At 42.1% G+C, this 27,877-nt stretch overlaps 2 protein-coding genes across 3 annotated transcripts; one reads left to right on the plus strand and one right to left on the minus strand.

The window, feature by feature from the left end:
* The first annotated feature begins 2,205 nt into the window (after positions 1 to 2,205).
* CTHRC1 (collagen triple helix repeat containing 1) lies at positions 2,206 to 9,009 on the plus strand. The gene is given in 6 exon segments (XM_074859592.1): positions 2,206 to 2,364; positions 2,603 to 2,819; positions 2,822 to 3,012; positions 6,063 to 6,284; positions 7,516 to 7,732; positions 8,867 to 9,009. Coding segments are annotated over 6 exon segments (1,149 nt in total).
* SLC25A32 (solute carrier family 25 member 32) lies at positions 7,024 to 27,870 on the minus strand. 2 transcript variants are annotated; one of them, XM_074886076.1, is made up of 8 exons: positions 27,705 to 27,870; positions 24,428 to 24,578; positions 23,269 to 23,354; positions 22,020 to 22,180; positions 15,105 to 15,218; positions 14,398 to 14,543; positions 12,624 to 12,761; positions 7,024 to 7,581 (listed from the first exon to the last, which is right to left on the minus strand). In XM_074886076.1, the coding sequence occupies exons 1-7, from the start codon at positions 27,868 to 27,870 to the stop codon at positions 12,626 to 12,628; spliced, it is 960 nt and encodes a 319-aa protein (XP_074742177.1). In that variant the 3' UTR covers positions 7,024 to 7,581; positions 12,624 to 12,625. The 2 variants fall into 2 exon arrangements, with proteins under 2 accessions (XP_074742177.1, XP_074742167.1); XM_074886066.1 differs by having other exon boundaries at positions 7,024 to 12,761.
* Positions 27,871 to 27,877: the final 7 nt, after the last annotated feature.

Raw genomic sequence — 27,877 nt, forward strand, 5'->3', positions numbered from 1 at the left:
GACTCTTCTACCAGATCTGCGTCTGTTCTACCAGATCTGAGTCTATTCCACCAGATTTGGAATACGGACCTGGTCTTTCATTCCCAGGCTCTGCATTAACCATGGCAATGGGTTCCCATGATAAAATGCTCCTAATCTTTCTTACTGCAGTTGTTTCACTTTGTGAAGACCAAGGAGGCAATAGCAACTATTTCCTCGTTGAATTCAAAACAATGCTCTAGTAAATAGTACTCATAAATGGGAAGAGTTTGCACAAGAAAGATGAAGAGACCCAGTGGTCAGATCCTTGAATGTAAACATTTTATAGCCGAGGTGAACGGAAATGTGTGCGTATGAGCACATCCTCCTCTCCAAGCTTGTGTAGCTGTTTTTTGGGATGCTGAGAGGCTATGTGAGGGGGGGAAACCAGCTCAAGTCACAGCGGAGAGACTGCACCCATGGCACCAGCCTGGCGGTGTGAACATCTGCTGTGTACGGTGGACTGATGGCACCACAGTGACTGTGCATGAGCCTGCCTGCGTTGTGCAGACTGATTGTGTGGATGATTCTAGTGACATTTAAATGGTGGATGTATGTACCTCATTATCTTTGCTGACATGTTTGTAAAGCCAAATATAAAAGATAAATTCTATATCATATGGCAGTATGGGTAAGATGAAGGAATCACTAGTTGCTGTAATATGGATCCTGGTTTGAAGATTCTCAGGCAAGTTTATTACAACAGCTCCTTTTGTCTGAGTAATCTTTAAGAAATATTAAGGCAAAGTGGATTAGTACTTCTGATTCAATTCAAGTATCTCAGAGGCATTCAACAACGGTTGCTGCCCTCAGAAGCATTTAAATATATCAAAAGCCCACAGAGCATAAGCCTAGCAGATGGCAAGGCTTGCTCGGACTGAAGCAGGCTAAGGAGGATGTCGATATTTCTGTTTTCCAGATGGTAACGCACATTGCAAGTCAAATGAGTGCTAGGAACTGCACAGTGCACTTACCAGAGCCCAGAGCAGATGTCCCACCATTATTTGCTAAGACCTTCTTTTACGGTGCTTCTCAGTTTGCTTCCCCTGGCAAAGCCAGCCATTTAGGGTTAAAAAGCTTCTAGTCCAGACTCAAACTCTAATGGTGAGCAAACCCAGGTGGGGAAATCTATGTGGATGTATGTGCAAATTTTGTTATCTAAAATACTGAATAATTGTATATGGAAGGTGTACAATGCCGCTGTGCTTTGTGTTTCAGCTATCGCTCCTTGCCTGAAGAAATTACAGAATATTACTGTATTACTAGTATTATTACTGTATTACTGTATTATTAGCTCTGTATTCCTGAAGAAATTCTGTAACACAGAAGTTTGGCAGTCTGGGAAGGGACGTGCCTTAGCAACAGCCTGTATTGATGTTGGGGATCCCCAGTCACTTGGTAACGACGCTTGTGTGAACATGCAGGTTACAGAGAAGTCAGGCATTACCATCTTCACAGCATTGCCACCAACCTGGACCAGAGGCAGGAGGTTTGCCGGTGGCAACACACAATTGCACAATGAAGCCTCTTGTGCGTGTTCATGGATGTTCACCAATGCTGTCACAGAAGCAATTGCTATAATTAAGGATTTATATAATTCCATAAATTTTCCCAACGGGTTTAGGGAACCATTATTATTTACTAGCCGTTTTATGAAGTTGGCTGGGTGTATCACTGCACTTCTCCACCAGGCAAGAGCCCACACCTCAGCAACGTGGCTGATGTCAGTCCCAGTCCTCAGGACAGTGTGTGACAGGGTTGACGACAGCAGAGTGACCTGTAGTGCAAATCTCACCGCACTGCTATTGTTCAGCCAGTATGGACGTGGAAAGGGGAGAAAGACAGAAGTGGCTTAAATTGCGGAGGTAACTACAGTCAGAGCAATGGGAAGAGGTTTTGTGTAAACAAGAACCTGGCTCTGCGTGATCTAGCGTGAATGGCTCCATGTATTCCTACAGGAGAAATGTGCCTTTTTGTTAAATGCTTCAGAAAAAAAATGTATTGAAGCTTATCTCCCCCTTCTGGAAACTCCTCTACAAGTCCCACGAAGGTTGCAGGATACAGAAGTTACCTTTCAAATATTTTATTTCTAGATTTAATGCTTAAAAACATGCAGCATTCTTTATTTTGTAGTGCTTTCACTTCTAGCATTATGAAAAGTAAAATGTATTTTTTAATTGAAGCAAAATGACATGGTTTACGCTGGGTTGCCGAGGTCTCTTCTCGTGTTATCCAACGGACAATGCTCAGTCAGGCAATACCAAGTTCTTCGAGAAAAGTCCAAATTCCGCTGCTGCTCAGAAGGATTTTGTGTCCTTACCTTGTACTTCTTTTGAAATTAAACCGGTGAGTTACACCCAGCTGGTATTTTACCACCGTTTCCACTCCCGGTGCCTCGGGCTCCTGCTGCGGCGTTATGCGACTCCTTGGCAAAACGGCGCCTTCATCGCAAAGGTGTTACCGCTGCACGGCGGATCCTCCCCCGAAGCCTCGCCGAGGGCTGCTGGGCGCTCCCGGGGGGGCGGCCCGGCCCTGCCCGCGCCCCCCGCCCCCCGCCGCCGGTGCCGGCCCGGCCCGCGGGAAGCTCGGCGGGGCCCGGCCCGAGGGGGCGGGCGCCCCTCGGCCCCCGTGCCAATGGCTGCGGGGGGGGGCGGCTCTGCCTGGACGTTCCCGCTCGGTTACAGGATGGAAATTCCCGGCCTCCCCGGGGAGGGAGCTCGGGCTCCGCGCTCTGAAAGGCTCATTTATCCCCGCGCTGCCGCCCGGACCGGCGGACACGGGCCGCTGCGCCGCAGCCCCCCCCGGCCCCGGCGCCCCCCGGCCCCAGCCCGCGCCATGCGCCGCGCCCCGGCCGCCGCCGCCGGCCGCCCCCCGCTGCCGCTGCCGCCGCTGCTGCTGCTGCTGCTGCTGGCGGCCTCCGCCCCGCCGCCCGCCGGCTCCGAGAGCCCCAAGGGGAAGCAGAAGGCGCTCCGCCAGCGGGAGGTGGTGGACATGGTGAGGGGCCGGGAGCGGGCTGGGGGGCGCCGGGCGGGGGGGTGGCGGGGGCGCCGGGCTGGGGCGGGAGGGCGGCCCGAGGAGCCGCTCGGCTGCGTTTTGATGGCAAAGACTGGGAAAAAAAAGCGGAAAAACGGCGGGTTTTGGAGGAACCTCGCTGCCGCTCCGGGCCGGGCACCGCCGGGCCCGCCGCCGCGTGGGCTCTCCCGGGATGTTTTTAATTACGCCCTGGCCGGGCTGAATCAGGAAAACGCTGAGAAAGGGTTGGGCGGGCTTTGACAGAAACCGCTGGTTTTCGGCGGCCGGGTGCGTGTTTTCGTGCTTTCTCCACAGGGTCAGAGCCTGCGGGGGTGGCGCTCAAAGCCGGCGTAGCCTCCGCGCCCAGCCGTGCCCGCGCCGCGGAACGAGGCATCCCGGCGGGAGGACGGGCAGCAACGCTGAAACCTTCCCAGCCTTGCAACATGAGCAGTAAATGCTGTGTCGCTCCTAAAAGTCTGGTGGATAAATACTAAACTACAGAAAGAGAAGTAAAAGGACTGCTCTCCAGCAGCCGTTAGGTGCTGGGAAAGCTGTGTCCGCACGCTCACTGAACCCCCTTTTCCTCGCAGTGGCATTCCTGCGTTACTGCCTTTGGCACCTGGGGCTGCATACCGCGGCTTGCGATTCCATTGCAACTAGAAACCTGAATGTGCTGGGACTATCCCGTCTCAGGGATAGAAGAAAGGAGGGAGATTTTCCAGTGCTTGGAATGTAGAAAGCAGATGTGAAGCTATTTCTGTGAGCTGCTGGACTGTCGTTCACCTCCTATAGAAAATCGGTGGCATGGCCACTTCTTCCACGAGCTGCAGAGAGATCCCCCAAAGGGATGTGCTGGACGTACCATGGGTTGCAAAGCTCCTTCACTTTCACACCACCTCATTACCCTTTCACTTTTACCATGGAAATTGAATTGCGTCAAGAACAAGGAGCCTGCACACAGGGGGGAGCTTCCGTTTTCTCTTGGAGCGGTATTTTAGGGTCCGCCGTTCCTCTTGCATTGCTCCCCGGTTTTGGGTGCAGCAGAGTGAGCAGCAAAGCACAGGTACATCCATGGCAGCTGAGCCGGGCACAGCCCGGTTGTACAGACTGCTTCAGCTAAAGCCCTGCCAGGGCAGAGTGAAGGCATGCCCGAGAGGGGCTCCTGCCTTCAGCGGACATTTTAAAAGATGTTTTATACATTTCCAGCTTAAGAAAGCATGAAAAAGACTTGTTTTGGCAAGCGTAGATTAATTTAGTTGGAGCGGAGCCCGAAGCCCAGGTAACTCTTTCGCTCACATCCATTTTTTGGTATGTGCGAGGGCTGAGCCCTCTCTCCCCGATGGAGCCGGCCCGGGCGGCAGCAGTGCCTCTGGGGCAGCCCCGTGGTGCCGCGGCGGGCTGAGCCTCGGTGGGCCCCAGATCTCCGTGATTTCCATGTCCATGGGATTTCTGTGGTGAGTGCCCACATGTAAAACCAGAGTCAAGTAGCTGTTACAAAGAGTCCAATGGAAAATAGCAGCAAAAGCAGATAACCAGTGCTGTGTGGAATACAAGTGTCTCTGCATTGTTCTCATGGTCCTTAGGTTGGTGTGTGCTTCGCCAAGCAGCCTTCTCTCCAGCTTTTTTTAAACATGGCCTTCTTGATTATAATATCTCACTGTTTCCACTCCCTTTTGCCAACAGTGTTTTCTTTGGTGAAGGTAGTAAGGGAATGCCAGCATCCATTAGTTGAGCTCTCATTTTACTTCTTACCAGACCTCTTAATATAGTCACTGATTTTATTTATAGAGTGGCTCCAGCCAAGCCTGGATGCCCATGCCCTGTTTTTGCACCAAAGCACAAGAAAAGGAACAACCCCAGAAGACAAAAGTTCACCAGTCTGACAAAGGAGAGAAGGTTTAAAACAAAGGCTGTGGTTTACAGCTCCTGCGGTGCAGATAGCGGCATGGCTTGCAGGAGTTGCATGATCGTTTAAAACAAATGAAGAAAAATAGGTGTGAGAAAGGGGATGAGCGGAATATAGTTATCTGTGAGGATCTGGGATGAAGACTGGAGGAAGCCGTCAGTCACCAGATGGGAAAGAGCATTTGAAGTAAAAGCCCTGTGATGGGCAGCCCCCGCAGGTTCCTTCTCACCGGTTGGGTGGTGGCTCCACCAGCACCACACGCGTGTGCTCCCCCCACATCCTGCACTCAGGCCGCTGAGGGGGGGGAAGGAGCTCTGGACTGCACAAACCCAATCTCCAAGGAGAGCAAACCCAAATCTCATACGGTATGAGGGCAATGTGTGTTAACATGCAGTTTGGGAGAGCAACATTTGACCTTTCTTACTACTGTGATGTTAGGGAGGACATTAGCGTGCCATCCGCCCATGTGGGCCTTCCCACCACTGCGAACAGGGATCCTAAGTTCAGGATTTTTCCAGGGTGCAGCTTCCCACGTCCACATCAACACCGACATGCTGTGCACACTCTGGAGTCTGACTTGTGTGGCTTAACTATTGCAACATGATTCTGTCCCAGAGGAGCGGTGAGAGAAGAAAACTGGCATTAACCTCTGCTCTCTGTGAAATGCAAAAGTTTCTCTACTTTGAAAAGAAAAAAGGAAAATAATAATGAAATCTTATTAGCCAAGACAGCAATGGTGGGTTAGGAGGAAGTAACTATTAACATAACTCTTTTTTTGTTTCTATATTGGAATGTTTTTAATCTTCTGAGGTTTCCCAACAGGTTTTAAACCTTGGACTAGGCCAATTTTTAATTCTAGGATTTATGCATGTTTTGCAAAATAAGACACAAATAATTGGCATCTTAATTTACAGCAAATTCTGCTGGCACTGCTTATCTTTGAAATTTTGTTTTTCCTTTTATTTTTTCCTCTGTGGAGCCATTTTCTTGGTGATCCAGAAATAGCCCATTAGCTTGTGTCACAGCAGGGTTTTTTGTGTTTTGTTGTTGTTTGTTTGTATTTAACTTGGTTAGTCTTGGAGTTAATGGACGGAAGCAGCAAGATCTGTTCTGTTCTGTGTTTCAGTACAACGGCGTGTGCTTGCAAGGCCCCAGTGGTGTTCCTGGACGGGATGGAAACCCGGGAGCCAACGGGATCCCTGGCACACCTGGGATCCCAGGACGGGACGGGCTGAAGGGGGAGAAGGGCGAGTGCATGCGTGAGAGCATCGAGGAGTCCTGGACGCCCAACTTCAAGCAGTGTTCATGGAGTGCTCTTAATTATGGCATCGATCTTGGGAAGATAGCAGTAAGTTAGCTTTGCCTAGGCTGCTGCGCTTCACTGCCACAGCAGGCTCTAGATCTGCCTGTATGAGCTGGGTAGCACCAATTGTACAGGTTTCCTATGGGAGCCTTTTTCTACATGTAAGGGCGAACTTCTCAAAGGTTTAGCTACTTCGGATTCATCTCAGCTGTGTTTCATTTCTGTAACTGTCTTTCAAAAGAATGAGGTGGCTGGTGTAAAAGTACATTTAGAAGACCAGGTCTGTAACTGCAAGGCTGAAAGTCATGCTACCAAAAAAGTACCTGAAATGGTTGTTACCATTTCAGTCCTAAGGAACAGGAGAGATGTACATCTTTAATCTTTTAATTGTACCTGTCTTTATACCTACTGCTTCAAAACGGTTGTTCACTGAAACTCAGTTGCGGGATGCTACTGCAAAAAGGATCAGCATTGTTCAGGGGCAGAATTACCAAGTGTTACCCCAGCTAACTCAAACAGTCTGCCCTCTGCTGCAGCCCTGGGTAGAGAACTTTCAAACACAATGGTGCAGGCGTAGAAGGGAAGAAATACCAGTTCAATCCCAGCTATGAAGCAACACCTAGAATGGTTGGAGTAATTTAAGGGCTATCACTGTGGCTAGAGTGAGAATCAACTTTTTTGAGTTGACATTTCTCACTGCCGTGTACTTGCAGAACTGTCCCTAGCTCCCCCCCCCGCCACTCCACCATGATATCCAGCATTACAAAGACAGGGTAACAACCACTTAAAAATCTGAACATGTTTATTTTTCAGTTGTGGAGCTTTTATTGAGGTTTAAGCTTCTCACAAATCTTGTGATAATTGTTAAATCCAGTATTTCTGGTAACAGAGACAGAAATTGTACTGTCCTCTTATGCAAGGACTTGAGTGTACCTTCCAGACAGCTCATACCCCTTTACATAAACCCCAGAAGGTAACTAGGTTACCAACTTAACAGCAGATATTATCTAAATAAAGTTAAGAATTTCTACAATCCCCCATTACCATCTATGAGGTGCTGCTTCTGATTTGCATCTTTGCACTGTATGGTATTTGCCAGCATCTACTTTTTTCTTTTTTTTTTTTTCCCCAGAGGGAAGGGACTGAAGAGAATAGCCAAAATGTTCTGAAATAAATATAAATATATTCCTAAATATGAATATATTTCCCAAATATACAGAAAATAAATAGGTTCAAAACCAGAGGTTGCTACCAAAGCATTTTTGTCTCCTCTTAGGAATGTACATTTACAAAGATGCGCTCAAACAGTGCTCTCCGTGTTCTCTTCAGTGGATCGCTTCGGCTAAAATGCAAAAGCGCCTGTTGTCAGCGCTGGTACTTTACTTTTAATGGAGCAGAATGTGCTGGGCCACTTCCTATTGAAGCTATAATATATTTAGATCAAGGAAGCCCGGAGCTGAATTCTACTATTAATATACACCGAACTTCTTCAGGTATGTATGCTGAGACTATACAAATGGAGATGGAGTAGAAACCAGTAGCAAATCTAGTTACCAAATGCAGAGAGTACAGTCTGCCTTAGAAAGTCAAAAGACACAGAAGAGTGGCCAGCTAACACTTGTTACTCTTCCTCTGCTGTCTCACAGTTGACTTTTGCAATTTAGAGATGGAAAAGATATCTATCCAGATAGTTCTAATGATCTCTGCTACAACATGAATAGAGAGACGTTCTGTGCTGTATTAGCGTATGGAGAAACCACCTTACTGCCAAGTAGACAGTGTCATCCTGGCTTAAAATACTAGTATTTGTGCACTACCTGTGCATAAAATTAAGACAGTCCTCCTGGAATTTCTACTGTAATTTCAGGTGGGGCACAAAAGTACCTCCAAAGTGAAATACCTAGGAATATCTAGCTTGAGTTGCTAAGTAAAAGGCAAATTAGTAAAGTCATTCAACGTAAAAGGAGGCAACACTAGGAAAAGGGGACTAACATCGAGTCTATACTCTTTCTCCATTTTTCTCCCTGTACTATTTCATGACTGCATGAAATCTAACATCTAGAGCTATGATAGGTTTTTTTCATGAATACCCACCTGTCTTTATTAACCCACCTCCAACTAGTGGTGCTAGTGGGGAAAAGCAAAGGGTAACAGAAGCGGAACTTTATATAGCAGCAGTGCTTTAGGAGTGGAAAAGATTACAGGGTGGCAATCACCTTTGCAGGGCTTAGCTGTGGAAGCCGCTACAGCTCTGTCTGTGTCTCCCTTCTCCAGCACTGCTAAAACCATGGCTGGATGGGATTGAAGCCATATCCTAGCTACCAGTTTGTAAATTTGGACATTGAAAAAAGTAGGTATGCCTCCCACTTAGCCATCCTGTGGACTGTGATCTGCTTCAGGTACTGCAAGATGTCAAGAAGCAGCATGGATAAAGGCAGTACATGACTGCAACCTATGTTGGCACACGTCTAAGTAATAGTTTTTATTTCTAAAAATGGTATCCAGATTAAACTAAATAGCACGAGCTTGCAATGAACTGCTGTTCTTAAGTACTTGCGTCTACCTTCAGTTATGAAATACAAAGTGATTGTGTCTGCTGAGGTAACCTGATTTTTGTCTTTAACCAGTGGAAGGTCTGTGTGAAGGGATCAACGCCGGCTTGGTGGATATTGCCATCTGGGTTGGGACTTGCTCAGATTATCCACGGGGAGACGCTTCTACTGGATGGAATTCAGTCTCCCGAATCATCATTGAAGAACTGCCAAAATAACTTTCTCTCCCTTTTTATAATCTCTCCCTTTTTTAAATTTTGTACAATTTTCTTCAGAATTTATTTCTATAGAGTTGGATGCAAGCATTTGACAGAAAGGAACCAAACTCTTGCACCTGTAGTCTTCGTCTAGCCTTTTTTTGCACATTGCAGAGGCTTTTTATAATAATCATTTTAGAATATAAATATCAAACCCAAGTTCATAAACTTTTTTAATTCCTTGTTTGACATATGAAAATATACCACCATCATTTTAAGAATTAACTGTAACTTTTTGTATCAAATAAATAAAACCTTTTAAAAAAAAATCCAGGCAATTTTATTGATCATCAAACTGTTTAAGGTATTTTACAGGGTGTTATGATACACAATTTTTTAGAAGACTTCAGAGAAAGTTCTAAGAAAGTAAACTCAGGTCTTGGCTTTAGCCTTCAGAAAACCTATGTAACATTTACTCCTGTAAACCTGACTAGAGAACAGGATGCTCTGCTGTTACAGTCTTAAGTCTCTCAACAAATTCCTGGTGACTTAACTGTGACCTAAACGATGTTAAACCTAAACTGACCTAAACCTTAACTGTAACCATAAGCGTTAAATACCTCGTCCTGAATAACTAAGCAAAAATAAACTATCTAAGCTCTCCATTCCTCTTTTGCTTCTTGATAGACTGGATTTCAGTATAAACATCTATTATTGGTCTCCACTATTAGCATGCAGATACTAAATAATTTTACAGTTACAAAACTTACTTTCATTGCTCTAATAAAATAATTCTCCTGGATTTAGCCTTTCAGATATGTACACTCACTTTGGTGTTAACTAAAAGCTAGATATATTAAATAGTTTGGAAGATACAGATATATGGCAGGTTGAAATGCCTTGGCTTTCAAAAAGTGTACTGGTAAAGTGAAAGAATGATATCACATCCATTTGACTGCAGCCTCCAGCCTGGACAAGTGACAATACTGATCATGCCAACACAGCGTTAGCTTCAGTGCTTTAAGTATTTTCTTCCAAATGCAACAAGTGATATACTCAAATATTTTTAAAAATTGTAGCCTCTAAAGGAAAACAATAGTCATGTTTATATTACAAAATAAATTTTGCATTAACGAAATAACCCAAGAAATAGCATGTACAACATGCAAAGTCTACACTCTTCCCAGAAATTAAAAGGAAAAAACATTAAATCTGAGATAAGGAATTAATTTCAGTTATTTAGGATTAAATCTCAGCTTTTTTTCAGGTTGTCATACTTTCCCCAGGCATCTCTCAAATTGGTAGCTCTTATCTGTAGCTTTTGTCAAGAATGCCAGAAGAACACACCTGCATCTAGGAAAGCATTCAGGCTTTCCCAACTGCAAGTTTATGTGTGATATTGCTGCAAGCCAGCAAATTATACAGCTGGTATTTTGTCTCAGAAGAACTGTACTGTTTTCATTGGCTTGAACGATGGGTTTTAAGGTATCTGAACACAAACAAGTTACTATGAGCTCAGCTATGGTGTGAATTTACAGCATGTCAGTTAACATACAGTAACTGATTGTGTAGATGTACGTAGCCTGTCTTTGCATTTATCGTAGAGCACAAGTAGGCTGTTCTGGGCCTAGAGCACACTAATCCAGGGTAGTAAGTGCACAACTTTTACTCTTTTCTTATAATTTATTCATGTCTTCACAATATTTTTTGGACCCTGGGTGGGAGTTAACTCAGTATTCCACTAAATTCATTCTGCATACTAGAAAACACAAAACCAAGTAAACACCTTCCAAAGGCAGAAGTGAGTAGCTCTTAGGGATCTATACGGAAGTTTGCATGGTAGAGATCCAGTAAATTTGATCTTCAGCTAAATACACATGGCAACTTTCATAACAAAAACCAAAACCCAAACCATAACGGCCAAATGCCCTTTTCAGATGAGATCATCAACTCTATCAGTAGAGGGGATGGGATCATGCAGGAGAAAGTGTAAATTATTAATGAAGTTAAGTATACACAAAATGTTGTATGTGGCAATAGTATCAACAGAAACAAGCAAGTGGATTGCTGAATTAAGATTCAAAATATTGAGCAGTTTCTGTAGTCTTCCAGATTTTTAACTAAAATTGAAACCAATTCCCTAATTTGTTAAATTTTTAGAAAAACAACTTAGTTCTGCTTTAGGTTAGTCTTCTGTTAAGCAGGAAACTTCTCTAAGTGATTATTCAGGTGTTTTGCTGGGTAGTATTCTCTGCTCCTTACGAAACTGATTATTTCCCTCTACCCGTTGAATAATCTTAACTAAGGAGGAAATAAGTTAGCAAAGTGATACTTTCTAGATGCTTCTCAATACCTTCTTACTAACAGCAGAAGGCAGATGTTATGGCCAGTAATGTATTTTCTTAAATAAGAACTAAAAAACCAAAACAAACCCTGATCTCTGACAAGTACATATCCTTGACAGCAATTATTAGTGTGCAAATAAACACAAATTTACTGAGATGTACTGTAGTTTATCACTAAGTTAGCAATCAATATATTCTTAAAGTCCTTTCCTTAGACAAAAATCAAAAGACATTAATGGATTGTTTTGGCTTTTTTAAAGAAAGTCCTGTACACAATATTTTTTAGACTACTTACAGATTTTTTTTTTTTCCCAGAGAATATTATTGAAAATAAGCACGGTCATATTTGTTATTACATTGGTTTGAAAACTGTATCGCTGTGGGATTACTGGAAAAAACCCTCATATTTAAAATGTAAGCCTACTTTCAAATATGCATTTACTTAGTAATATTTGGTCAGATGCATCAGTAATGGAGACAGAATCTCACTCAGAGAGAGAGAGAGAGATTGAGAGAGAGAGGGCAGACAGGGAAGAGAGAAAATGAATTAAGTAAGTGGCCAGCAATGCACACAACATACATTTTGGTCTGGTGCTAAAAGCAAGCCAAAACCCACAATGCAAGTCTGTCCTGTATGAGACAAGAACTGGGTTTCATCAGAATGGCAATTATTCAAACCCAAGAATGGACAGCTGTTTTACGAAACAATTTGAGTTTCCAAACTGCACCCCACTGAGGCAGCATTTTTGTGTTGGATGAGCAATGGAATTTAAAGCATTACGTATCCTGAAATCTGACAAATAACACAGAGGTGGATTCAGAATACTTTGCTGTAAACAACTACATACACGCTTTCTTCATGAGACTCAGATAAAGATTTAAGAAAGTTTTGACAGACCCCAGAGTTGCTTTTATATATGAAGTTTTCCACTTCTGTAGGAGTAGAATCTGACCAACTGTTATCTTGAGACTTGTCAAAACAGATTAGTCAGTTATTCCAGGCAAGTTAGGATGTACTGAATTGCTGCACAGCTGCCCTCACCCAGTCACAGTGCTATTATTTCACAGTTGCAGAGACATCTGTTTCAAGCAGACATAGCTGATTGAGACAGGAAGGCAGCAGTGCAGGAACATTCAGCAGAAGAGATGTTGGCAGGGTTTTCCTATCTCCAGGTTCTTTCCTCAAAATACTAGATCATTTCATAGTGTCAAAAAAGACTGCAGAACTAAATCTTTCCCAGATCACATATAAAAAAAGAGGATAGATTCCTTACGAACACAAGCTCCTACCTTTAATGATTTTCTTTTCTAAAATCAAGTAAAAAACCAGACACATTTTCATAAACGACAAAGGTAATACAGCAGGCAGGAGTCACTCTGATCACATTGGGGATAATTCCTTTGTAAAATCCATGAATTCCTTCTTTCCTTTAAAGACACAGAAAAACATTTTGTTTTACTTAATGTCTTTTAAAAGAAATTAGACCTAAACCAAAGCCTGGCATTTTTCTTCCTGCGCTCTCAACTGAGAGAGGTACTTCAGGTTAGGAATAACAGTTTCAGAATAATTTCTTCCTATAGCATTTGAAGAGCCATAATATATATAATCTTAACCCGTCATTTTATCTTCTGAATATACGATGGTATTATGTAGGTCAGTTATTTAGCCTAGGGTTTGGGTGTTTTTTGTGTTGTTTAAGTAGGAGGCAATTTACTACCTTTCTTCATGCCACAAGAACTGGTTAAAGCAACTTAAAATTTCTGCAGCCTGTTCCAAAAAGCATTTACATATTTAATCTCACTGAAGCCAGCAGGGCTGAAAGGCTTGGTGGTTTTGGGTCATGTGACAGCAAGTGAGCTGGGGGTCAACATAACTAAGGAAAGTCAGCACTTATTTTCAGAGAATTAAAGCACCTCCTCCAGAATTTTGATTCCACTGGCCAGTAAATGAGAACCTAACTTCTCCAAATTTGAATCAGAGTATTCATGTTAAAATGTTTCAAAGACTTTTAATCTCAGCTCCCTGTTTTCCAGCTTCATAGAGGCCTAGGACACCTGGAGCAATGAGTACAGTTAACACAGGTTCTGGAAAGTGCTTGGATATGGTTTACATTACCCTCCCTGGGGCTCTAGGTTGCATTTGTTTCATAATGAGTACAGTAGTGGCCCCAGAATGGCTGTATACATTCACACTTTATCATAACTAATAAGCCTTCCTATAGACTGCAGCACTGAAGGGCACAGTGCTGAGACATCAGAGCTATTTTCGCTTTGAATTGGCTTCAGTCAAAATGGTTGTACTGCCTCTGAGCCAGGGGTGGTCCTGGAACCACACAGCCTTATTCACTCCTTCAGGTGGCACCTCTTAATACCCCAGGAGTTAGCTGACTCCCTTCATGTCTCTCTAGCAATACGCTGCAACCCAGAAACATTGTCCAAAGCAAGAATATCGCTTGCATACTGCAAAGGTGGCCAACCTTAGTAACTACAGAGTTCTGTGTGAAAACACTCACATGCCCCGTGGAGCTGAGGGAAGAGGGTTTGTGAGAAGATATGCATAGGTGTGAGGTATCAGTTCTCTAAAGGTCCTACAGGAAGCTAGGACTAGACTACAAATGCAGTCAGGCCTCAGGGTAGCCCAGGGACATCAGTATAAACAGCTCTGGCTAGCTCACTTCCTCCTGCCAGCAATCTGGATTAGCCACAACTCCCAGCAGCACAACACTCCTGTTGTATGTGATAATCTAAAGCAGTTCAAGTGAGACTTCATTGTTTAAGAGCCTCAGAACAGCCAACTCAATGTTGGTTTTTTAACCTGCAAGTGAAATTTGCTGGAGAAGAGAGAAGGGAGACACAATAAACAGAAGCCTGCAGGCTAGCGTTGACCCTCTCCCATCTCCTCATTTGTCCTTAGATTATTGCTCTTAGTGGCTTTGTACAGCTAACATTTTGCTTGCTCTGAGCTTTACTGGTTCTGCAAGTCAGCATGGAAGCCAGTAAATGTAGTTCTGATTCTGTAAGACTAACTTTCTAAGACATAAGCTTTCAATTCTGCATGCCTTACCTCCATGTCCTGTGGATCACATCAAACACACCCGAATATGTATTATGCTGATCTTGAAGACGAGCTCGCACAACTTGATAGGGATATGTTGCTGACACAGCGAATATTTTGGATACAGCTGCCATCATTATGTATTCCACGGTGTTCTAAAAGCAATAAAAATTACCAGGCTTGCCTTAGGTATGGTTTAAATTAGCCAATTTCCAAAAATCTTATTGGATTTTTAAATGCTGAACTAAACAATACTCTAGATTTTTTCCCCCTTCTAATATACACATCTAAAAAAATGGCAACATTTACCATATACAGTGCTACAAGTAATTAATTGTAAAACGTGTGTTGTGCCTTCTTATTCCTATCAAGCAAAACACTTCTTCCAAAAATAACTACCTTTGCCCAACTTGCACCTGACCAGTTTTCTGTGCAAGTGGTTAAGACCGCCACCTATGGTTTCATAAAGTAAGACAAAAAATCATTCCTCCCTCTAAAATTCTCAAAACACTTGCCAAAATAAGAAGTTGGTACAGGAAAACAGCGCTAACCAGCTACTTGTCCCTAAGAAGTGAAAAAGCATTATTTCCTTCTATATATTCTTCCAATTAATGTATCGATACTTTGTACATTTTGCTGTTCTATGACCTAGACAAATGGAATAAATTTTCACTTATTCACGTGCCACAACACATTTTTATTGCCAAGAATCGTACCAATTTTGTATCTGATACTCTGTTTCTATACTTGTTATATCTCAGTTTCAAATCCTCATATGCCATGAACTGAAGTGCTCCATGCGAAGTTCCAAACAGACCAGGCACAAATCCCTAAAAAAAAGGAATAAACCAAAGTTAAATGGAAATGCACAAAAACTCTACAACTTGACAGAGCTCAGCTTACACACATATGTATGTCTGCCATTACTTTACAAATTATGACTGCACAACTGTCGCTGTGCAGTAGGACTCAAAGCTGATTCTGGGTTGGTGTTCTTCATGACAGGCATCACACAGAAGTGTAATAAACGTTACTTTTCTCCAAATGACATACAGGCTAAAGACACCTAATGAGTGAACAAGATAAAAACCAAGTGGCCTAGGGACTCCACTTCATAAAGCACAAGCACAGGTCTTAAAAAGCTGGTAACATGGATCAGGATTGTAAGAATACCAACCAAGCTGCAGTCTTGCAAATGTGCTGCTCAGTGCCTGCCCCTTACCAGGGACTGGCACTAAGCTGTTTAGTTCCCACCTGAGACTGGTAAGGCAATGACAGAAGCTGGCGTCTCAGTGCAGAGGGCCATCAAGAGTAGAGGTACAAAAAAATTCTTGTGATCAAGTCCTGGAGATAGATATGTAGGTGTGCACATGTGTGTGTGTATACATAAATGTGTATCTATGATGTATATACATTTCTATATAAAAAACGTGTGTGTAGAATCATAGAATCATTTAGGTTGGAAACGACCTTTAAGATTATCAAGTCCACCCATTAACCCAACACTGCAAGTCCACCACTACACCATGTCCCTAACCACCATGTCTACACGTCTTTTAAATACCTCCAGGGGTGGCGACTCAAACACTTCCCTAGGCAGCCTGTTCCAATGCTTGACAACTCTTTTGGTGAAGAAATTTTTCCTAATATCCAATCTAAACATCCCCTGGTGCAATCTGAGGCTGTTTCTTCTTGTCCTATCACTCGTTACTTGGGAGAAGAGACTGACACCCACCTCACTACAACCTCCTTTCACATAGCTGTAGAGAGCAATAAGGTCTCCCCTGAGCCTTTTCTCCAGGCTAAAGAACCCCAGTTCCCTTAGCTGCTCCTCATAGGTCTTGTTCTCTAGACCATCCACCAGCTTCATGACCCTTCTCTGGACATGCTCTAGCACCTCAATGTCTTTCACAGACAGACTTGCACTGTGGACAGTTGAAGGGCACAGGTGGAAAGCTAACTCATACAAGGACTTATGGATGATTTATATTAAAGAAATATATTTAAGATTTGGATCAGTTTGAGTGCATTCCTCATCCTGCTCAGAGGTGACTAAAGGTGTAACAAAACAGTCTGGGAAATGTTCCCCACTTCTAAGAGGCAGTAATGGACAGCAAGAGTATAACATGAAAATATACAGAAACCTCTTCTTTCAAAAAAGTCGAAATGGAGGCGGAAAAGTGGTATTTTCTGACTGTCTCTACAAGAAAGAGAAGGCAGGAGTTTCCTCAGGAGCAGGACTAGCTTAGTTGAAAATGAGCTGACAGCCGCATGGGTTCTGAGAAGCACTAATTCTCTTTTTGAAGAGTTGGCCACTTACACTGGAAAAATACAAATAAATGGGGAATTAATCATCTTGGCCAGAATTACTTAAGGGAGTCAAAAGCTGGCTGAAAACTGTTGCAAAGACACAAATATAATGGAGTAAACGATCAAAATATGGGTAAAAGGACACAAAGAACCAAAACTTTCCCCAAAATAGTATTTGGGGCCCTCACTCCAAAAAGGACATTGAATTACTTGAGCATGTCCAGAGAAGGGCAACGAAGCTGGTGAAGGGTCTGGAGCACATGTCGTACGAGGAGCGGCTGAGGGAACTGGGGGTGTTTAGTCTGGAGAAGAGGAGGCTGAGGGGAGACCTCATCGCCCTCTACAGCTACCTGAAAGGAGGTTGCAGAGAGCTGGGGATGAGTCTCTTTAACCAAGTAATGAGCGATAAGACAAGAGGGAATGGCCTCAAGTTGCGCCAGGGAAGGTTTAGACTGGATATTAGGAAGCATTTCTTTACAGAACGGGTTGTTAGGTGTTGGAATGGGCTGCCCAGGGAGCTGGTGGAGTCCCCATCCCTGGAGGTGTTCAAGAGTCGGGTCAACATAGCACTGAGGGATATGGTGTAGTTGGGATCTGTCAGTGCTAGGTTAACGGTTGGACTAGATGATCTTCAAGGTCCTTTCCAACCTAGATGATTCTGTGATTCAGTATTAAGACGAAATCAGATGTCCAGAATGTTGAATAAAGCCTTATTAATATACTACTAAGAGCCCAAAGAAGGAGAAGGAAAAGAGAAGAGATCCTTCTGGTAGGAGTCCACTGGAATAGTGTAACAGGACAAAATGATAAGTTACTTCATAACCTCTTAACTTGCAGGAAAAAAAATAACTAAAACAACAGCAGGCATAAAAATTGCACAGAGCTTCTACCACTGCAGAGATTAGCTCTCTGCATGCTACAGGTTTCTTAAGTTTACGATATTACAGCCATTCAGAAAGTGATTTTTAGGATCTTTTTGATAAATGAGGATGAATTTCTTTTCACAGTAGAAAATAACAGTCATGAACTAATCATCAGTGACCATGAACTGATGAAATGCATTAAGGGCTAGCTAAAGCCCCAGAAAAAACACTTTTCCAAAAGAAAACAAGTGAAGTTAAACCAAACATCTGCATTTCGTCAACTGCGAGCATAATCACAGAATTTTGTGAAGTTTGAAGCCAAAGGGCCACAACAGAAGGAAAGGGACAACTTTTTAGTTTTCAGAAACCCTGGATCAGAGAAGAAAATTAACCAGTAATATAAAAACAGAAGAGGAGGAACAGAGCAAAAACCAAAATTATTGAAAAATATAAAAGAAAGAATTATCTGGGTCAGCAGAACAAGGAACAGTATGAAATTTAAGTATAGCGAGCAGGGAAAATCTTGAAAAACATTTGCCCATTATTAGACAGTAAAACCATTAAAAGAAGTAATTACTCTCTACTTGAAGAGAGTTAGAATGATGTATTTATATCATAGGAGAATGAGATAATATTTTCCTCACCAACAAAAGAATGTTAAAAAACATTACAGAGTGCTAAACTCCTAAATTTAAGCCAGCTGATTTGGATAACTTGCACTCAAGAGTCCTAAAGCATCTACTGATGATACTTGCTAAATAAGTACCAGCATACTCTTAAATCTTGTGCTGATGAGGAAAACTTCCAAAGACTGAAGGACTTTTAATGTTGGGCCAATATTAAAAAATGCAAGGAGGGAGTGAAGCAACTGTCGGACAACGCGCCTCAGTAAAGTAAGAGCTGACCCAGGCTTCTATTGATCATACAAAACAATGTGTTCTTATGGAAAAATGTTTCAAAGCAAAACCCATTTCTTCACAGTAAGGAAATATCTTGGCTGGGGAAGTTTTTGAAAGATATTCCTACTCCATTTTCTTATTCTTACAATTTTACACAAAAATCTTTCTTGCCACAAAATCTGATAGAATTTGATACTTTTTTTTCATCTATAATATGACTGTGAAGATCAATTTAAAAATGGTTTCACTTTATGTACTTCTTGTTGTTTTTTACTTTAATATTCAACACATATCTTTAGAAGATTTTTGCCCTGAGGGCTTGACAATGGTTGCTCAAAGAAGTCCTGTTTGAATTCTCTTTTGGAGGATTAGAGCAATAGACAGAATTAAATACATCATTAGAACTTTAAATGGCAAAGCATATAATTCTGAACAGTAGACAGTGGGAAGAAAGTTGTATTTTAAAGTTGGCTTAAACAGCTGTAAGTGCCAAAGATCCAGGACAAGAGAAAAATGTCCCTTTGGTTAGTGTTTCAAAGGTCACCCATTATAATGAAAAGGAACATAGGCAAATGTATACAATGGAAAGCATATGCTTCTCAGTAAAGAAGGGAACAAGGTTCACTTGGTGATGTGGTACTCACATCACTGCCCGAAGCGTTTGAGTGCTCACACCAGACCAGCCTCTGCTGTACGTTTTGAAAGAATGCAGCAGATTCCTCTTGTAATCTGTTCAGTGTTGTCTTCATTTGGGTTCTCAGTGGGCCAAAGACCACTAGTATCAGAGTGCCTTACTCTGACAACTTGTGCAGAAAGACCCTGGAAGCATACCATCATCTCCCTATGCATCCAGATTCCTTCATGGTGAAAAATGATACCATCTTTTATATGAAAGTCACTTACACTTCTGTCTCTCTGTAGAACCTGGGACTAAAGTTAAGATCAAGATGGCCAATTCTCAGTGGATTTTGCTATATACAAGTACAAAGACATAGAAAGTCACTTAGCTTACAAGCTTCACATTTGCAAGAAGGAAAATTTCATAAGCAAAAGCATAGCAAAATAAAGAGAGCTAAGTACCTTTATCCTCAGAGTACAGAATCTTGCCTACCAAAGGTGAAATGGCAATACAGGTGTCCAATGTATCTAGTTCACTTGCTAACGAGCACACATTACCGCTAGGATTTTTTAGTTGTTATTGTTAGCTTACTGCATTATTATTCTCAGTCCTGATGACTATATTTTCCTTTAATCTCGTTAAATTTTCTGCAATTCCTGTTTATTTTACTGTTGTCTATTAAGCATTGCTCTATGTGTAACTGCTGCTTCTACATCGTCGCATTTCATCAGAATGAAACTGAAAATACAAATACAGAAGCATGGAGGCCAGCAAGAATGTTAGTTGCATTCTTGATTGATGTTTTAGTAGTCAGTCACTGTAGACTAGATATCAGTTTCCTGAGAACTCGGAGGTATTTTGTGTTTTTCTAAAAGTGCCAACTCCTACAATCTTACGATTATTTTACAATGTTTGGTCTCTCCCTCCTTATGCTTGAAAAGAACCATACAGCACTGTTAACGTGGAGATGTTTGCACGACATTCAACTTCATGGAAAAGTAATTTTTAGAGGTCAGATCTCCAGCAGATCTATAGGCATGTTCAAATCACATAAGGTTAAGTTGTTTTTTCCCTCAGCCTGGTGTGCACCAGAGCAGCTCTGTCCCCAGTCATCTGGAGGATGGAGGCCAAAGGACAAAGTCTAATGGATGGAAGGTGGGAAAGATCACTGACTAGATGATTACTGGGATAATCAGTGAAAGACAGGCTCCTGTCTTTTCAAAACCAGGTCAAGTTCAAGAAGAACAAGTTATTGAAGAACCCAGTTCATAGTTTAATGAATGAACAATACTCAACAGAACTAATAAAGACAGCTTTGATCCCTGCTAGAAAGATCGATGCATCCTGACATTACCAGTCTTATGCCCTAAAGGACTGAAGGGAATTGCTCAGACCAGTAACAGCATCTTGTGCAGCAGAGAGCAAGATACAGAATTGCTTGGACAGAAATACCATTCTTTAGAAGACTAATGTCAAATTAACCAGAAAGAAACTACTTCCAGATTCTATTTCCAACTTGTGGTATTGTCCAAGATCCCCTTATTTGCTATAGGGAACTCTAACTGAAATTAAGATTATGAGGAAAAAGAAGACATTTGTATGCACTACAGCTCCTGCAACTCAGGGCAGTTAACAAAACTTCAGCTGTCAAATGTCAAATAAAGCAAGAAAGAGGAAAAAATGAAAAGTCCCCCAAAACCAGAAAATGGAGGAAGGCTAAAGTATGGACAAGACAAAGAGCCACCTGATGTCAAATGAAAGTTGCTCAGTGTGGATAGTTATGTAGGTCACTCAGTACCTATCTAGGTCACCTCTGCAGATTTAAGCAAGTAATTTGCTCTTTCAAAGGAATTACCTGGTTTAGCTCCCCACTTGCATATTAACACTACAAAGAAATGTGTAGTAGCAAAGGCAACACATGCTACATGCATGAATAATCTGACAAGTAACTCAATGAAAGGACATCTTAAACCCTAACAGATGCAAGAAATTAGAATTTATCTACACAGAGCAGAACAGACATCCAGGCATGAAAATCAGAAATCCTGACAATTTCAATTTAGGAATAAGTAAGGTGCCTTGTTCCTGATTTGGAATTCAGCATTCATCGGTATGTGGCATACTAGTCTTTCAGCATAGGAAGGATTATAATTTTCACTGCAAATAAGTTAATGTTCAGTAATCAGGACAATTCCTAGGCAATAGTGTTCTTGTTCTATAGCATTATTTGCAGGAGAAGAGCCAGACTGAACTAAAATGGGTTTCTTCACACCTTCCAGGCACTGATGAATGCATCTTGATGTCATAGCCTGAAGGAAGGAGGAGGCAAAAAGTCCAAATCCAGTTGCCATCTGTTTCCCTAAATGAAAGGCAATAAAAAGCCCGCACATACACAAGACCATATTTAGACGTCTGCAAATTTTATGGATCTAGAGATGACAGATTACAGACCTCAATAACTAGAGGGCAAATGAGCAGTTGTGAAACCGTCCATTCTGGAAGAAAAAATTAGCAACTACTTTAGTCATACGTTATGTTCCACAAGATGTCAGAAAGACAGAGATAAGGGATGAAATGGAAGAAAGCACTAACAGCAAGACAAATTATGCTACTGCTGTCTTCCTTATCCAAATTCTAATTATAGGAAGACTCCAAAAAACTAAAAAGCAGCTTGCAGTTTACTCTCATTTCAGCATTATCGCCATAAAGTTTACACTCTATTCTTCAGTGATTTCCTGCATTTCAACCGTATAATAGCTTTTCTTCTGATTAAGACTTTTTGCTGCAGTTCTTTGGTGGGAAAGAAGACTCACAGAATAAAAGTAGCTGAGCCAATAGAAAAAATTACTTGGCATTCCTTTAGTAGATGAGCGTTTACAAGTCTCGCCATGCTACTGTGTGGTGCCAGCCAATCCTGGAAATTTTCTTAAATTATATTACCTTATATAAGCCACGTATGCCCTCTGTCTTGTATATCTTTACAAGAGCATCAAACATTCCTCTGTATTGCCGCTTTGATGGATCAACACCAGCATTATATTGTAGCACAAGCCGTGTCTTCGTTACCCATATTGGGTTTGTAATACAGAGAGTCATGGCTCCTGAGAACAAATGGAAGTTAGACTGATTGTTACACCAGCTCTAAAGCTTGTCCCAGTTTGTTCAGTTCAATGTAACACAGCCTTCTACAATAACAAAACTACTTATCCTACAAGAGTACTCATATTACTTAAAACAGGCAAAGTTTATGCCCACCATTGTTCCCTCTCTTTGCCTTCAAAGCTCACCATCAAGTTCAACCTACTCCTGCTGGGGGTACTTCTGTAGAGCATACAGCTTTTTGTATATTCCTGGTACATCCCCTTTTTTGCCTCACCTTTCCACAGTCAGCAGTGTAATCTGTACTAGCTAGGAAACGTAAGTAATTTCTTAATGCACTCCTGATTATCTGAGTTATTATTTGGATATACAATTGTTCAAAATTTAATGGACACCTCAGTCATGAGAAATTTGCTTAGTCATGTTGACAGGTTAATAGAAGCAAACTGTTACAGCTTTGTAGGTTATTGAAAATACCGTTGTAAAATAACTCGTTACTATTTTTCACATCAAACAATATTCCTTATATTTCAACATTAAATGAATGCTCCAACAGCCTAATAAAAAGTCTTCTTAATTGCCTAGAATGAATACCACGTAGAAGCATGTACAAGAACAACATGCATTAGAAACAACATATTAAAAAACTTCAGTTTCTAGAAAACTTGGACCATAGATAAAGATTTTGAATGACCAATTCACTTAGTCTATTAACTTCAACAGGCCTTCTCTTTTCCAGGTCTAAGTGTTAAACATTTAATGAGTTAACAAGCTGACAGCAGAAGATTTATATAGTTATACTTTGAGACTTAATATAGTACTAAATATGGAAAACACTCATACGCAATGAAAACAAGGTCAAAAGGTATTTTGACAACTGCTATTTCTGACCAAAACTGAAAAGACCACAGTGATCCATCTATTCATCTCAGACATCATTAATTTATTTACAGACAATAAACGATTGCATTTGGACTTGAACACTTACACTTGCCACCTGTAAGAAAAAGCAGCACTGACACACAAAGGCAGGGAGCAACATATGGAAAGGGGAGAAGCAAACATTAATCTTCCCTGCATTTAAACTCACCAGCCTCTGCAGCTGACACGAGGTGTTCGGTTGCACTGAGACTTTCCAGCTTTCCTTCTTTCTTGTAAGCTTTGATGGCATTGTAACTGGAAAATGTGAAATATATTTTGGTAAAGGTGAAAAAAACCTGACATTACTAAAAAAATCCCAAAACAACAAAACACCTCACTTAATGGAAAACATTAGGTGGTACGTAGCCTTTGAAAACAGATAGCTAAGCAATCTTTGTTGATTAATTGATCTCTGTGCAGTTAGCTCTTCAAAGTGCACTAAGGTAATACATATTTAAAATCATAAAGCATTACTGTCAGTATCAGTGGGACTGCATCTTGAAACAGCTACCGGATCTCAAGAATTAACCTCCAAAAGAAACCGATTAGATAGCCCCCTTTTTATTGAGAGCTACAGTGACAGGTATCTATCTTCTAGCTCAGAAATATACTGAGCTTTCTTCTCTTGATCTAGTTTCCAGTCGTTGGTGGATTGAGAAACTGTCAACAGGACCTGAACCGTCATTAGGAACCTATAGCAAAGCTGGAGGACAGAAGTACAACAGAGCCTAGACAACTGACAAGTGAGGCTTCCATAGGCATACCAACTAACTATTCCTTTAAGTATTTGAATTAATAGGGATCAGCAGTAAATCAGGTCAGTTACACAGCTAATAACGTAGAAAAGATTGAGTATTAAAAAACTGGCTTTATAAGCAAAGCCCATCAATTCACAAAAACAATGAAAGAATGGACTGTCATTAAAATTATTAAAAATCAGTTAAACATTTAGCTTTAGTAGAAGACTTTATCATGTTCTCTAATTCTTAACACATCAGTTTAGGTTTTTATTTTTTGTGAGGTTTTAAGCACAGTGTACTGGCACTTTTAGAGGATTCTTCATGAATTATGTCACCATCTCTCAAGTTCCTTAGTATTTTCACAGCAACAAGGGAATGCACTGTACCTGACAAAGTAACAGGTCTCTGACTCAAGTTGCTTAAATTCTGAAACAGCAAACCATAATAAAGGATAACAGACCTGGACTTACTAGAAGAATCACAAGTTTATAAGCCACTTAGCACATTTTTATACTCTACAAAGAACATGCAGCATATATCTGAACATGACATTGCACAGGATATGACACATTTTACAGGTCTACTTACAAGAAAAAGTAAAGTCCCCAGGAAGCCCCTGCTCCCAACATGTTTGGAGTTACCCCTTGATATAAGCCTCGGAGTCCTTCATGCTTCCAGACAGTGGTCATACAGTGGAGTATCCCATTGTATTTTGGCCTCAGCTCCAATCCATCGCTTACTATGAAAGAAATAAATTATACTGAGAAACATTTCAGGAAGCATAAAGTTCAGCTGCGTGAAAGCCACCACAGAAGTACACAGCCTCCAAAGCAAGCTGCAAATGAACATGAAACCTAACTGATCAGCTGTGTTTTAGAAGCATTCTTTTAAAAGCATGCAAGAGTTGGTGTTTATAGCTTCCTAAGTCTAGAGTTAAAGAACTTAAAAAAAAAAAGGAAAAAAAAATAATTTTTAAGCTCTGCAAGAATCAAGTTCCCATCAATCTGACAAGGCTAAATAAATGCACATTTTGGTCACCAGCAGCTTTGAATTAAAGTTTTTTGTCTCTTTTTAGCACCCCAGCAATTTTGCATCATATTTCAAGTTGATACATGTGGGGTCTTTGACAACATGTTTCTATAAGGAGTTCAGACAAGCCCCAAATAACAACTCTTATATTCAATCTTCCTCTTTAAAATGTTCTATAAAGACCTGAATATTTCTAATAGGTCATGTCTTATTGATCCCAAAGTCAGCTTTTACCAGAACACTCAAAGGAATTTTCAATGAAAATAACCCATGTTCTGCTTCTATCATCACTGAATGGATTTGCAGGAAAACACCTAATGCATACACTTCCCCTATCCAATAACCAAACAGCTGGTTGTTCAAATATTCAGAATTTATCAGTCAGAAAGATAAAAAACATGCAAGTTTTTGTTTGACAGACTTTATTTAGAACACAGATGTTCACACAACCTACAGTGGTAACTACTATTGCTCCTACCATAACCATAGCAGTAAGAGAGCAAGTTGATTACTGATGGCGTGTAATAACGGCACATGGTGAGATGACAAGAGGTTAACAGACACAAGCTGGAACAGAGGGAACTCTGACCAAAACTTTTTCTCCATCAGTGGTCAAATACTGGAACAAGTTGCCTGAAGAGGCATCTTTGGAGCTACTCCAAACTCTAGCAGACAAGACTCAGCAAACAGGTCTAACCTTTTCTGAGTAGGGGATGAACTCCACATATCTCTTCTGATCGAAATTACTCTATGATGCCAACATGGCAGCAACTTTCATTCTTAATACAGAAGGTGAGATTGCAATTTTACTGAAAATTAACCCCAAAGTTTTACAGTCAGTGTAGTTTTTGTGTGCCCATCAAGATCAATCCTGGTAATCATGAATTTCTAATGTTTTCTGTTCAGTGCCACATCTATTATTCATTCTCCTTTGAACTTTGTGTGTAGTACTGTACATTGTGACAAGACTTCATGACTAAAGACAAATGCTTTTTCTGAGCACACTGTGACAAGGCCTCAACACCTTGACAATCACACAAAACTAGAACACAAATTAAATGCCTCTTTTCTCCCTCCTGAATGAGCACTACTAGACCTTTCCCAAAGACCTTTCTGAATTTTTTTACCATGCTGCCATTAGGTCAGCTTTATAAACACATTAAACAACGTGGGAAATCAGAAACACGAATGCAAGTCTTGATGCTGCAGAGAATCTTCACAACACTGATTTCTGATACCAGCTCTTACTTCCTGGTTGAAGACAAAACATAGGAACCGTTATTTTCAATCCAAACAAGCATGTGAAAGTGACCTCCAGAGATCACCTAATCTAATTCCCTGCTCAAAACAGATCTAACTAGATCAGGTTACTCAGGGACATGACTAGTGGGTTCCTGAATGTTTCCAAGGCTGAAGAGATTACAGTCTCTCTGGGTAACCTCTTCCAGTATTTGACCACTCTTACAGTAATAATCCTTTTTCCTAATAAATGACTGGAATTTTCCATGTTCCTGTTTGTGCCTGTTCCCTGTTGCCCTACAACTATTCACCTCCAAGAAGAATCTGTCCTCACCTTCTCTGTGTCCTCCAATCACACAGTCATAGACTGTAATAATACCTCCCCTCAGCCTTCCCTTTGTGAGGCAAAATTTATCCTGTTCTGTCAGCCTGTCATCCCATGTCATGTGCTCCAGCCCCTTCACCAGTCTGGTGGCCTCCACTGGAATCATACCAGTATGCCAATGTCTTCCTTGTACTGGTGAGCCCCAAACTAGACACAGTACTTCAGATGTAGTCTTACAAGTGCGAAATAGAGAGAAATGAGCACTTCTGCTAACTATTCTCTTTATAATACAGCCCAGGATGTGCCCACACTAGGATGTGCAGGAAATTGTTTAAATCCAACTTCGTAAAAAGTCTCATTTGGAGATGTAATGCTTTAAATTTTGAAAACTTCTCTGATAGTTCACTATTTGTTTTTGAGATCTTAAAACCCCATGTATCCCTTTAAGATAATCCAAAGATACAGCAAAATTATCATATTCTCTTTTATAGAGTTTGAAACAAAGGGCAACATGTTTCTCATATTAACAGCAAAATCAAGAGGGAGAAGCTAACGTGTTTCCCTGCAGAAAAACAAACAAGAGTTTTCTGCAAAACAATATCCCTACTGTTAATAACCAACATTACCATAAAATAGTTATGCTTTGTGTTGAAAATCTTTGGCATAAAGGTGAACTCTGAACACGGTCTTGAGACAACTCGCCTGCTAAAAACCGACAATCTTGAGGTATCCTACGGCACTAGCGGTCATGAAAGAGAGGAAAAAACCTGGTCAGGTCTCTACCTGCCTGGAAAGACACTCAGCATATTTTATAGTCCCTAGAAACGACAGGAAGATTAAGCTTTGGAAAGAAGCAGAAACCGTCCCTTTCGGCCTACGGCCCGTTGATTCCAAGCCATGGGGCTGCGCTGCCAGCGCCCGTTGTCCTGTAGCCGCCCAGGCTCGGGCAAAAGCCTGCAGGCTCAGCCGCTGGGCTTCCCTCCAGAACCGGCCGGTAGTCACCGGCCCAGAAGCGGCCAGCTCCGTGAGGTCTGAGGCGTTTCGCACACAGCCAGGGTTGTCTCTGCAGGGGAGCCGGGCCCGGGGCCCTTCCCTGCCGGCACGCCCACCACCGCAGCAGGTGCCCCGGCCCCGCGGGGGCAGCCCCACCCCCGGCCGCTGGGAGCCACGACAGCCCCCGCTGGCGGCACCGCGGCCTTGTGGCGCGGGGCCCGCAGCCTCCCCGGCTCGGCCCGGCGCGGAATGGGGGGGGAGCGGCCGGTACGGCCTCACCTGCGAAGCGGATCTTGACCAGGTCCAGCGGGTGCAGCACCAGGGTGGAGACGACGCCGCCGCTGAGCCCCGCCGCCAGGTTCTCCAGCTGCACGTGGCTGAGGAGGGACCGCACGGGCGGCGGTGCCGCCGCCTCCACGGCGCACGCGGGGCCCTGGGCGCTCATCGGCGGC

The sequence above is a fragment of the Strix uralensis genome, chromosome 1 (assembly GCF_047716275.1).
Source record: "Strix uralensis isolate ZFMK-TIS-50842 chromosome 1, bStrUra1, whole genome shotgun sequence".
Classification (NCBI taxonomy): Eukaryota; Metazoa; Chordata; class Aves; order Strigiformes; family Strigidae; genus Strix; species Strix uralensis.